This window comes from Eschscholzia californica, unplaced genomic scaffold (genome assembly GCF_041429995.1).
Source record: "Eschscholzia californica isolate CP2 unplaced genomic scaffold, dmEscCali1.0.p SCAF_2, whole genome shotgun sequence".
NCBI classification, from domain to species: Eukaryota; Viridiplantae; Streptophyta; class Magnoliopsida; order Ranunculales; family Papaveraceae; genus Eschscholzia; species Eschscholzia californica.
The window spans coordinates 8,165,516-8,178,964 of record NW_028238309.1 but is presented as its reverse complement, the minus strand read 5'-3'; the positions used below and the strand labels follow the sequence as shown (position 1 = coordinate 8,178,964).

General features: G+C 35.4%; 2 protein-coding genes across 2 annotated transcripts; one reads left to right on the top strand and one right to left on the bottom strand.

The window, feature by feature from the left end:
• Positions 1-6,720: 6,720 nt before the first annotated feature.
• On the top strand, positions 6,721-8,372 carry LOC147555877 (putative F-box protein At4g22030). The gene has a single exon (XM_086663585.1). It carries the CDS (start codon positions 6,912-6,914, stop codon positions 8,205-8,207), a length of 1,296 nt encoding a protein of 431 aa, XP_086519711.1. The 5' UTR covers positions 6,721-6,911; the 3' UTR covers positions 8,208-8,372.
• A 379-nt stretch (positions 8,373-8,751) lies between these two features.
• LOC147555876 (uncharacterized) lies at positions 8,752-12,191 on the bottom strand. Its single transcript, XM_086663586.1, has 7 exons — positions 11,774-12,191; positions 11,608-11,674; positions 10,600-10,646; positions 10,409-10,496; positions 9,881-10,014; positions 9,694-9,792; positions 8,752-9,037 (listed from the first exon to the last, which is right to left on the bottom strand). The coding sequence occupies exons 1-7, from the start codon at positions 12,014-12,016 to the stop codon at positions 8,957-8,959; spliced, it is 759 nt and encodes a 252-aa protein (XP_086519712.1). The 5' UTR covers positions 12,017-12,191; the 3' UTR covers positions 8,752-8,956.
• Positions 12,192-13,449: the final 1,258 nt, after the last annotated feature.

Below are 13,449 nucleotides of genomic sequence, written 5' to 3'. Positions count from 1 at the left end.
CATCGATCCACCTCAACATGCTTTGTGCGGTCGTGCTGGAATGGATTGTGAGCAATATCACATGCTGCTTTATTGTCACAATATAATTGAACTGGTCTTTCAGAAGGATATCCTAAATCATCCAGCAAGAGTCTTGACCATAACGCTTCACATATGCCATCAACCATTCATCTAAATTCAGACTCCGCACTTGAACGTGCAACAACGTTCTGTTTTTTTACTTCTCCACGTAACAAGATTTCCACCAACAAAGGTAAAATATCCTGCACTTGATCGCCTACCATTTACTTCCCCGACCCAATCTGCATCAGTATATATATCAATAGTTCGACAACTCGAATTTTTAGTAAACAAAATACCTTTTTCAGAAGCCGCCTTCAAATATCTCAAAATGCGTAAAACAGCATTCATGTGTTTTTCACCGGGATTGTGCATAAATTGACTAACAATACTTAACGCATATGCAAGATCTTGCCTCGTGTACGCCAAGTACATCAACCTTCCAACCAATCGTTGATATCTTCTTCTGTCTATCGGTATCTGATTAGGCTCCACTGACAACTTTAATCCTTCTTCAACAGGTGTATCAATCGGCTCACACGCTGACATACCCACCTCATGTAACAAATCTAAAGTATACTTTCTTTGGGATAGGAAAATTCCATTACTAGATCGAGATACTTCAATTCCAAGAAAATATTTCAACGGACCAAGGTCTTTCATCTCAAACTCTTTAGATAAGCCTTTCGTTCTTCAGGATCATCCCCAGTAACCACCATGTCATCAACATATACAATAAGTGCTGTGAGTTTTTCTTTCTGCCTTTTTATAAATAAGGTATGGTCAGAATTGCTTTGGCGATAACCGAATTCCTTCATTGCCTTTGTAAACCTTCCAAACCACGCTCTTGGTGATTGTTTTAATCCATACAATGACTTTTTCAATCTACATACCTTCTTGCTATGTATTTCTGATATCTTGCATCCCGGTGGAAGGTCCATATAGACTTCTTCTAATAGTTCCCCATGCAAAAAAGCATTCTTTACATCAAATTGTTGTAGTGGTCAATCTAAATTTGCTGCTAACAATAACAAGACGCGAACAATGTTGATTTTTGCAACTGGAGCAAATGTCTCTATGTAATCGACTCCATAAGTTTGAGTGTAGCCTTTTGCCAGTAGTCTCGCTTTGTAACGTTCAATTGTACCATCTGCTTTATACTTCACTGAATAAATCCACCGACATCCCACTGGATTTTTATCGTTTGGACGATCAACTAGCTCCCAAGTGTCATTCTTTTGTAAGGATTGCATCTCCTCATTCATAGCTGCTTTCCATTTTGAATCAGATAAGGCTCCCTGCACATTGTTAGGTATATATACAGTAGATAATTGATTCACAAATGATTTATTTGATTCTGACAACTGATGATCTGACACATACTGACTCGTAGGATATTTGACTCTACTAAACAGCTCAGGTTCATATGTCGATTTAGGAATACCTCTGGTTTGACGTGACGGTAACATTTTCCTAGGTGGTTCAGAAGGTGCTTCAGGAACATCCTCGACAACTGATTGGTTTGGTGTATTTCTAACCCTTGGTTCAACGACTTCAATTGAAGGTGAATCCACAATTTTTTCAACGATTTCATTAACACTTTCTTCCATTACTAATTCAAGTGTTGGTAATTCTGGAATTTCAATTTCAGCTCTAATTATCTCTTCAGTAATCAAATTTACTTCAATATTAGATCCAATGTTGTTCTCTTCTACATGTTTATCCGTTTCTTCATAATCAAGAGTCAGAACTCCCTGCTTAGTTTCTCCCCCTGAAGTTCAGACTCAGGTGAAAAATACTTGGAATCTTCATGAAAGATAACATTCGATGTAACAAACATTCGCTTAGTTGGAGGATGATAACATTTGTACTCTTGGTGCTCATGAAGATGAAGATGAACAAATGCTACACACCCAAAGACACGGGGAGGTAAATTTGAAACTGTTGGAGAAGTTGTAACATCCGATAGAGCTTGAAACGGAGTCTTAAACTCAATAGTACTAGAGGGTACTCTATTAATTAAATAGGTTACAACAAGAAGTGCTTCTCCCCAATAAGATAATGGCATTTGTGCCTCGATCAACATAGCCCTGATAACTTCTAACAAGTGACGATTCTTTCTTTCAGCGACCCCATTTTGTTGAGGGGTATTTGGACAAGTAGTTTGATGAGCAATACCAAGAGAAATCAAATAAGTTTTAAGTTCATGATCCATATACTCACCTCTGTTGTCACTACGAAGTATCTGGACATTTGCATTGTACTGAATACTAAACAGTTTATGAACCTTCTGAAACAATAACTTTACCTCACTTTCAGATTTCATCAAACACACCCAAGTCATCCTAGTACGATCATCAATAAAGGTAACAAACCACCGTGCCCCGCCCAAAGTAGGAACTTTAGATGGACCCCAGACATCGGAATGTAACATCATAAAAGGAATTGGACTTTTATTTAAATTTAACAGAAACGATGCACGATGACTTTTTGTAAGTGCACAAACATCACATTGAAAACTTGAAACATCGCATTTAATAAATAATGATGAAAATAATTTCTTAAGGTAACCGAAGGAGGCATGCCCCAGACGGCGATGCCATATCCATATTTCATCTTTATTTTTTGTTTCAGAATTGTTCACTACTAAAGCCTGACGCAATTTATTAGAGCTTTCAGATACTAAATCCAAGTAATACAACTATCCTCGCTTAACACCATAAGCAATTATTTGCCTTGTCCGGATGTCCTTAAATACACAAAATTCAGGCCAAAAGATGACAACACAAAATAGAGTGGTGGTTATTTGAGACACTGATAATAAATTATGATCTAAAGATGGGACGACCAAAACAGAGTCTAAGTTCAATGTATTCGCTAGAGTTATAGGTCCTTCCCCTACAACAGGGGATGAGGTGCCATTGGCAGTAGAGACATATTTATGTGAAAACTGGTTAATGGTTGAGATATATATGTCTAGAATCAAAAGTCATATGATCTGTAGCACCAGAATCAATTATCCAAGTACTATTCGAAACATGTATAAACATATTTAAAGTCCTGCCTACATTACCTGTAGTGGCTACCGTCGATGAAGTTTGCTTAACAGTAGGATCTACAAGGGTCTTCTTAAAGTTTTTATTTCGATTATGATCCCACCATTCTGGATAGCTTAATAATTCATAACAATGACTTTTGGTATGGTCAATTTTGTTGCAGTGAGTACACTTATAAGAAGTTTTGTCAGATTGACCAACAACTTTAGCAAAATTTGAATTTGCCTTATTGCGAGCCATTGTTGCGGAAGCATCAGTTGCCCTTCACTTTAGCTAAAACTGGAAAAACAAGATGAAGATGAAGATGAAGGCTCTTTCACTTTCAATCAATATAAAATCCTAAACCCAAATTTAAGACTGTTGGCTCTGATACCAAGTTGAAATTGATTAAAGAAATTGTTTTATTCCTTAATGGTTTACAAAAGAAATATAAGACTCTATTTATAGAGTTACAATACTACTAGTTACTAATTTTACTAGTTCCTAATATTTGATATTTCTAATATCTATTATATCATATAGAAAGATATTTCAACATTTACGTGGTGAGAATGTGTAAGTGTCAGTTTGTGAAACAGTATGAATAGAGATACTGTTAACTCAACTTTATAATCAATATAAAGAGGGATTCAATGCGCTTTAACCCTTCTTTAGAGAAAAATGCTACCCAAGTTCACTTTTTCTTCTAAGGAAAATCGCAAAGCAATCCCCAAAAGTTTGAAATTTTTTTTTTAAAAATCAATGTTGTTGTTGTGTAGTTTAGACACTTGATCTTCGAGCAATCTACTTATCTGAAATCAAAGTAATAGTTGGATTATTTATAAGTTTTTGGATGTTGGACCATTGGTATAATATTGTCAAGGGTCCATGGGTTTTAAGTTCAAAAAGGGTTTAAGGTCCAATCTTCCAAGAAAATTGATTTTTAGTCGTTTTCCGTTTTAGAAGAAACATTGTTCATACATAATGTGTTACGTATGACACATATAGAAAAAAATGAAATAAAGTATGAAACTTTAACCACAAATCACAGGTAACTTATGGAACAAAACAAGAATCAATAAACAGAAAAACACTGTAACTATAACATCTAGACATACTTTAATTAATTTGGACAAAATATCCATTATAATTATTATTTTGGCTTAAAATCCTATATTAATTTTAGGGTGGACTAAATGTGTGTTTAGGTGTAGATTTTTGGACTAGGAACCCAAAAATATGATATAAAAAATCACTTCTCAATAATAGAGATTGTGTACTTTTTATATTAATTTTAGGGTGGACTAAATGTGTGTTTAGGTGTAGATTTTTGGACTAGGAACCCAAAAATATGATATAAAAAATCACTTCTCAATAATAGAGATTGTGTACTTTTTAACTAAAAATAGTACGCTTCAAATAACTATCTTTGATTTTTCGGGTTTCCCGATTGTTAGTTTAAGATGTGAAACAACTAAATTACTAAGTTTTATTTGGAGATTTGAATCTTTACAAAGGATAAGATTTGAGACTTGATGTTGGTGGATCTGAAGTTCGCTTTAGAAGAATATAGGGAGATAATGAATATTTAATTTGTACGCAGATATGCAGTATTGACGTGGTGAGAATATGTAAGTGCCAGTTTGTGAAACAGTATGAATAGAGATACTGTTAACTTAACTTTGTATATATAATAAATTAATATATACATATAATAGTTTAGTAAGACCACCAAAGACGATGTAGCAATTCAACCCCAAATTGATACGGACAAGAGATCATCGACATTGGATCATGTAAAACCCCAATTGCTTTTAAGATAAATAAATATTGGAATGACAAAATTACATCAATGTATGAGATTCGTTTCACGTAGACATGGTTATTTCCTAAGTTTTATAATGGGAATAAGGGTTAATTCCTAAATAGTAGTGATAGAACAAGGAAATTAGCTTTCACGAGAATTGCAAATCAACGATGGGGATTTGCTCTTTATTCTAAATCAAGAGGAAGTTGACAAATCAATTCTATACCGTTGATTTGAGATATCCTCCCAAATCCGCCTAAGATTTCCCTGGCTAGATGATTTTCCATTCTCAAATAGCACCTTACACATGACTAGCTCACCATTACTCGTGGATGATCCAATATGCTTTCCACCTTTTAACCAAACACTTTCATTGAAAAGTTAATTTAGTATTATGTTGTTGTCACTTGTCAAACATGCCTTTTGACCCCTAACTAACGGTGAGTTGGACCACGGACGGGGGCATTTTGTAATTAATCTTTATTTATCGTTTTTATTAAGTTCAACGAAATATTGTATATCAACGTAGAAATGTTTTAGTAGTACAAAAAAAAAAAATTGAAGTTGATTAGCGAAATTCAAGCCAAGTAAGAACATGCTAAGTAAGAGCATGGGGAGAAAAAATGTTCTCATCGCAGCTCTACCTCTAAAGACCTATGGCGGTAATGACTCAAAGAGATACTAAGACCCTCTCATTTTCGTCCCTCTTACCATCAAAGAATGATTTAAGCGAATAAAAGTCAAATTTGTCAGCTCTTTTTCACCAAAAGATAAAATGTTCAATTCCAATTGTACATCTTTCGAAAAACACAATAACGATTTTCTGTCGAGAGATTCTAGAGCAACAAATCAACCTAAAATATGCAAGGAGCATTTGTTAAAATTTTTTCTTAAAAATGAATTTATGCAATATCAAGAATTTTTACCAAAAAAAAAATAAAAGATGAAGAAAGAAGGCAACAAGAACCGAAAGCTAAAAAGCAAATACTAAAACAACCCAAGAAACAAAAATGAAAATAAAATGCTAGGCAATATTCCTCCCCAATTAGCTATTACTTTTTTTTTTTGTTGAAATAATTAGCTATTACTTGAAACACAAAGTCTGTAATCCCCACAGAGGGCCCAGTCCCTTCAATTCTTTTAATTTTGTTCTTCAATCATATTAGTGAAACAGAGGTGATGTTCTGCCCGGCCACAATCCATGCCGAATCCCGATCAAGATATGTGGCTATTCAGAATCTAAAGAGAGAACGTAAAACATTTTTAGCACCGAGTTAGGTCTAGCCGGAGATTATCCAAATATCGATTTTCATCACTTCAATCATATGTAACTGTAACTCGGATCATTTTTAAACTTATGTAAAAAAGTTGACCAATTTCTAAAACAAAAACTCCAACAAACATAACCATTACCCATTATACTTGTCCGAACTTAAGTATATATAGTAAAGAAACAAGACTTCTTGTAAGAATAATATCGATTATAACGAAGAGATTGGTGTAAAGCAAATGTAGAATTTAAATAGAGAGTTTTGACTTGTGAGAACAAATAACAAGTAGAAGGAGGTTTTCTCCCCTTCAACAAAAAAAAAGGGGAGGTTTTCTCAGTCCAAAATAATTTAGTATTTAATCCAAAACAGAGCAACTTGCATCATAGCCAAGAAGGGTTGATGTCTTTATTCAATAATGTTTACCTGTTCTGTTTGAAAGTCAACTTTTGAATCTCTCTCCCCATGCAAGAATTAGTCCAAACTGTTAACTCATTCAAACCTTTGAATGCCCATCCCTCATATTTTATATTCTTACTCATCTCCTCTATAAAAGCTGAGATCCCCCCAAATCTAAGCATTACTCAATTTTCCACCACCACCACCACCACAATTCCAATTTCCACCACCACAAGACCAGCTCCACCACCACCACCACCACCACCACCACAAGACCAATTTCCACCACTACAAGACCAGCTCCACCACCACAACTACCATCCATATATAACTTCAACAGTCATGGCAACCCTTCAAATATCTAGTCTCTTGAGTTCTTCGTCAATTTCTCATCGAAAAAATGGTTTATCTCAGGCGGCACTTCAGGTGCCGAAACTGAAGCTCCCAACACTTGGTGGTTCTTATATTCCCAGTTTACTAACAAAAAGTGAACCAGAAAATGTTGTTACGCAGAAGAAACGAATGAGGACTATTAATTTTAATCATTCAAAGGATGAACTTAGCAATTCCATGGTTATTGCTGAGCTTCATATGATAATGGAATCTGTTGTTGAAAGAATAGAGATGCATAATAATATTGGAGAGCAGAGAAACAATTGGAATACCCTTTTTCTCAATTCAATTAATACAATCACAATAACTGCAGCAACCATGACAGGACTTGCTGGTTTAATGATGGGTTCACCTTCATCTCTCTTGGCTCTCAAGTTATCATCAGCTCTTTTATATTCAGCAGCAACTGGGATGTTGTTAGTGATGAACAAAATCCAACCTTCACAATTAGCCGAAGAACAACGAAATGCAGTAAGATTTTTCAAGCAACTTCATACACAGATCCAAACTAAACTATCTCTCTCTAGTAGTACTAGTCTTCCTACCCAAATGGATGTAAAACTAGCAATGGAAAGGGTTTTGGCTCTTGATAAAGCTTACCCTCTTCCTTTGCTTGGAGGAGCAATGATTGAAAAGTTCCCAAAAAACGTCGAACCTGCAACTTGGTGGCCACAACAAAAACAAAAACAAGACCAAGAACAAGAAGAATTGATTTATGGCAAGATTGAGAAGAATGGGTGGAGTATTAAACTTGAGAAGGAAATGAGAGATCTAATTGAAACATTGAGAAATAGAGATGTTGAAGAGTACGTTAGACTAAGTAAAATGTTCTTGAACATCAACAAGATACTAGCCATTTCAGGCCCACTACTAACAGGTGTTGCTGCATTAGGTTCTGCTTTTGTTGGACCTTCTTCTTCTCATGGGTCAGCGGCCGTATTGGTCGGTGTGGTTGCAGGAGCAATGGCAACCATTGTGAATACGTTAGAACACGGTGGGCAAGTAGGAATGGTGTTCGAGATGTATCGGGCTTGTGCTGGCTCGTTTCAATTACTAGAGGAAACAATAGAGACAACACTAGAAGAAAGAGAGGTGGAGAAGAGAGAGAATGGAGAATTGTTTGAAATGAAAGTGGCATTACAGTTAGGAAGAAGCTTATCTGATCTCAGAAATTTCGCAGCCCGATCATCATCATCATCGTCTAAAGATGAAGATAGTAAAGAATTTACTAGCAAGCTATTCTAATTCTTCAATTTGGTTCTATGTTCACACTGTGAATACTAACATTTTGTGTATAATGTTAACACAAACACTGCTGGTAGATTAGTTCTTCCTCAGAATAGTCCCTCGTCAATTTGTATTATAATTTCCAATTCATTGTTAACTAAATTTATTCATTCATTCAATTCAGAATCAATTTTTCTTTACTTGAAATCTTTACTAGTCAATCTTCTAACTTCTATTTAGTTTATCTTACTCCATTGTTGACCAAATGAGGTTTATATATTATTTTTTTCCCCTACAAATTGCTCGAGGTAGCGAAGCCAAGATCGCTTGGCTGGTGGGTCAAGTGAAGCAAAACACTTGGTCATAAACATCACGAACACCGTCGGCTCGGGCCCATGTGGCATCCAAGTGAGTGTGCAGCCACGTGACTAGACGGGTGCCTATACAATTATTGGAATTAAGTTTGAGTACCCACATGCTTACTGGAAAGCTTTACTCATACAATAACTGAAACAATCTGTTGTGAATGGATCAGAACCACCCTAATGCTCAATTTCAATCCTTCAAAAACCAAATTTATTCCAATCTTATTTGGTAATACAAACACTATATTTGAAATATAGATGGATATATATAGATCTGCAAATTATATACAGTTCATGTATTCAATTGAAGGATTGCATTCTGTCGGGATCGATCAATTAAAAATCAAAAGATCATGCATTTACTTCTTGATGCAGTTTTAGCCTTAAACTAAAACGACGGCACTAGTTTACCTGTTTGTTCGGATACTCCCTTGGTCCAAATATGGTTGATCCAATCCTCACATTAGTACTGCCCATTTCAATCTGCAATTTTTCAAAAGTTTCATGGTTCAATAGCAAATGCAACACCATAAGTGATCAATCTATTATCTTGTATAGTACTCTAATATATCTTGTGTTTTAATGATTTTATCATTTTCAGTCTTTAGAAGTTGTGATATATCACAACAGAATGCTATCTGCTATTCAATCTTATAAACTCCCAATCGACCCATATCAGGTAATTAGCGGGAAATTTCTTGGGGCTATCGCTTATTAGTCCATCCCTCAAATACTGACTAAACCATTGCTAATTAAATCTTCTCGTTGTTAACAGATTCATACTCCTACTTTTTCGATCCTAGCCAGGTAAAATTTTCTATAGCTCAAACCTGTTCCAGCGCTACTGGTTTGGTTTCATTCGGATAGGGTAGCAAGGTGCAGGCTGCACTAGAACAAGTTATGATGTTAAAGGTTTTAATTTGATAGGGTCGCAAGCTACATGTAGCTGGAGCCTCAATAGTTTGGTTCTTAGATAGGTTCCTCTACCCAAAGATTTGACGTATTGGGTAAAATCAGCTTAAGTTATTTCATTTTGTTTGATTGAATTTTCCCGTTACAAATTGAAGGAGGATAACATTTTAGTTCGTCTAATTTGAAACTTGTTATTCAATATTAAATTACAAATGTGAAAACCATACCGCTTGTTCAAAATCACCCGACATTCCCATGGATAGCTCACATTCGTCTTCTGTTATTCCAATCGCCTTGCATACCTCGGTTCTGCAGTTCGTTAACGTCTGTTTCAACAATAGATGCACTTCAGTTAGATTTGGAAAAATAATGAAAATCATGCTAGCAAATAAGTCCGAGTCCTGCAATGATCACCCTGAAGTTCTCTGGAGTTGATGTGTAGTCAGGCATTCCTATCGTCATTAGGCCGGAAAATTGAAGGTTTGGGCAACCCAACGTCACATGTTTCACAAGTTCTACGCAATTTGATGGTTCAACACCGGATTTCGCTGTAACAAAAATTAGACATTAACTGCTATTCGTTCACGAATCTATGTAACCAAGGCAGATGAAAAATAAAAGAGAAATCCTTGACAGAGCATGAGAAAAAACAAATGATACTAAAATTGAAAGCCACTTTTTCCCATCACAGGTGATTACCATGTTCTGTACTTCATGAATAACCATATATAGATCGCTCGATCAGTTAATTCCTGAGGAGTAGTCACAGTACAATCAAAGGCCAACCCATTGACATAGAGGTAGATGCATGAAAACATAAAAACTATAACTTAGGGCATACAGAAAAGATAATCCCATATTAACTAGTTATCGAGCATTTTACAAATACTGGTTTCGTTAATGTGAATGGAACTTCTTTCCATAGTTCTCTGTGTCACTCACATGTTTCACCACTGGTATTCACTTGAACCAAAACCTTCAGAGGCGACCTTCCGATGTTTGAAATGCCACGATCAAGATGATTTGCAATCTGTAGAGCACAGAGAGGACAGTGGTACTGAGTTGACGGGTCTGATTCTTAATAGGATAATAAAGAATGTTGAACGCATTTTCAGAACAGTAGAAAATTTTACCTTCTCATTATCTACGCTTTCAAACATTGCAAGATTTGGGACAGCAGCTGGATATTAAATAAAAAGAAATGAGTACTTTAATATGTTCTTCTAGCACAAAGAGAATACTTATATGTCGACAGATGTTACAAATTTTGTACCCAGTAAAAACCCACATTTTCTGAATTCGTTGAATAAGAGAGAATGATCTTTCACAATGATGATCATTTTCATAATAGTAAACCCATTTCACGACCGTATAAAAATTGTCTTCGACTTATCATTAACAGCATCGCAGTGGTATAAAGTTTTCCAATAAAAGTTCATTTTCAAGGATTAGCAAAACAAATAAGTCGAACAATTCGTCAACAAACAACAGCTTGTTTACGATTGCATGCTACCTTTTCAATCTAGGGAAGTATCTACAGGGTTCCCTACATAATTTTCCAATTGGACAATACTAACCATATGGTATCACTGAATTTAAGCAAAGGGCATAAAGTGTTAAGTTTGCGGTCACCCAACTCAAAACCAATTAGCAATGAGCTGAGAGGACCTAGACATTGTATTGTTGGTTGCTAGATTACCCTTCTCCAATGTGGGACTATTCTCACACGCCCCCTCACGTGTGGCGTTCTTTGAGTCTAACACATTTTTTTTCTTTTTCGAGTGACGTGGAGCACGTGTGGCTTTTAAGCCTATCACGCGTAGGCCTATCTCTAATACCATGTTAAGTTTGTGGCCGTCCAACTCAAAACCAATTGGCAATGAGTGGAGAGGACCTAGACCTGATATTAATATTCTTCGTTGTTGGATCGCCCTTCTCTCATGTCACAGACTATTCTCACATAAAGGAGTTCCCTTTTCCCGATACGGAAAATTGCAAATCTCGAAAGAATGTTAATTAAATCAAATTAAAAAATTACTCATAAATTGTTCAAGTAATTAGGGTTTGTAAATTTACACAATCATTCACACATAAAAAAGATCAATTGAAACTCTATATAAGTAGGAAAATTTGAATCATACCTAGAAGAGTTTTCACTTTGTTACTCTGTAAATGCCCAATAAAATGCCAATCGATATCTGAAGGGAGCTGAACTAAAAATAAAATTAAGAAAAGGAAAGGATAAAAAAAAAAGAACAGGAATTAGGATGAAAATGATTAAAGAAGAAGAGATCTGTCCTGACTGACCTGGGGAGCTTTATCAACGAATTCTTGAACGTAATTCTCACCAAAGCAACGATGACCGGCGTCGTAGAGTTGACGGATGAGAGATATTGGTTTTGTCTTTCCAACGGCGACAACTCGAACCTCCTGATGACGATGATGGTTTGACATACTACTACGACTTGATTTCTCGGCGGCTTTTTGAACTCGGTAAAGCACTGAACGTAGTGCTGTTACTGCTGCTCCTTCCATGGCTGGAGCTGCCATTATTGTTATTATTATTCTATCTTCTTCTTCTTCTTCAATCAGTTGGTGTTAGTTAATTTTCTATTTTGATGTGTTTTTTTTTTTTTTCTTCAAAGGATGTGTTGTTATGTGGATGAGTATTTGTCACACATATGACATACCATAAATGTGGTTCATATGAGACGCCTACCCACTCGAAATAAGAAACTGGCATCTCCAATGTAATACTCAATCTTAAAAATTATGATTGTCACATATAATTTGGCCGCGGCTTTGGAGAATAAAGAAAATTCTTCGGAGAATAAATTCTCGAGGGAATCTAGATTTTTTTTAAAGTTCTCCGGAGAATAAATACATAATACATTTTTTTGAAAGTTCTCCTCCATCTCATCACCTCTCTCTGCCACCTAACCTTCTCGCCACCTCATCGTCTTCTCCGGCGAAGGTCGTCTCCCGGCTATTTTTCTTTATTCCCCAAAACAGCGGCCTATAATTTTTAGAATTTTTCTTTAATGTAACATTCTATTTGGATCTTAAAGATGATGGGGATGATGTAGAAGTAGTTAAATATAGATATCTCGAATTGTTTAACTCATTAGTATTTGAGTTTCAATCGATAGAAATTATTTTTGTTTATTTTCAAAAACATAAATATTCTTCACAAAAATAACTATGCGCATAAGTAATAAAACAAGTTCAGAGTTTTGTATTGAAGACATAAGAGAATTGATGATATCTATTTTCCCCACTACGAATGAAAATCTCAATCGAAACTTGGCATATAGGACTAACAAATAGAGATTTTATTGAGTTTTGCATTGGAGATGCTCTTATAAAAAAAAGTGCAGTTAGCTTATGTGTCAACTCTCAATTGAGATTCTCTTTCTTATATGACTAACTTGAGTGTCTCTAATTCAAGTCCTTCTCCAATGCAACATTCTAAAAGACTCTAAAAGTTACACATGTCACACAAACATTTAATAGGAAAAAGTAGTTGCAAGAGAAACACTTTCTATTAGTCCTAAAATTAAATTTGATAACTTACACTCTTAAGACTTTCAAAAGAGATCTCAATAATATAGTTTCTAATTGAGACATCTTAAAATTAATTGCTTCCACGTCATCTTAAGATTTCAATTGAGTTTTGCATTGGAGAGGTTTTTTCCTTAAAAGACTCTAAAATCTTAAAAGACTCTAAAATCTTAAAAGACTTTAAGGTTGAGTCCTGCATTGGAGATGCTCTTATATATGGGGAACATAACTTTATAGAGAAAGACAGAAAGTATTCGTTATGTCAAATTTTTCAAGACAAAGAAAACCACTTCTTCCTTATCTCCTTTCATTTGTGGCCACCAACAACGACCACCACCACCATTTATGTTCTCTCTACAAAATTTCGTTCGTTCTTTAAGACTTCAACTTCTTCACTCCGTCTTTCATCTCAATGTTCCCGA

Excerpts from the sequence above, each read along its gene's own strand:
- LOC147555877 (XM_086663585.1), top strand. The coding sequence starts at position 6,912 with ATGGCAACCCTTCAAATATCTAGTCTCTTGAGTTCTTCGTCAATTTCT.
- LOC147555876 (XM_086663586.1), bottom strand. The coding sequence starts at position 12,016 with ATGGCAGCTCCAGCCATGGAAGGAGCAGCAGTAACAGCACTACGTTCA. Across the intron at positions 11,675-11,773 it reads TCGTTGATAAAGCTCCCCAG|CTCCCTTCAGATATCGATTG; the intron begins GTCAGTCAGGAC and ends TTTTTAGTTCAG. Across the intron at positions 10,497-10,599 it reads AAAGCGTAGATAATGAGAAG|ATTGCAAATCATCTTGATCG; the intron begins GTAAAATTTTCT and ends TGTGCTCTACAG.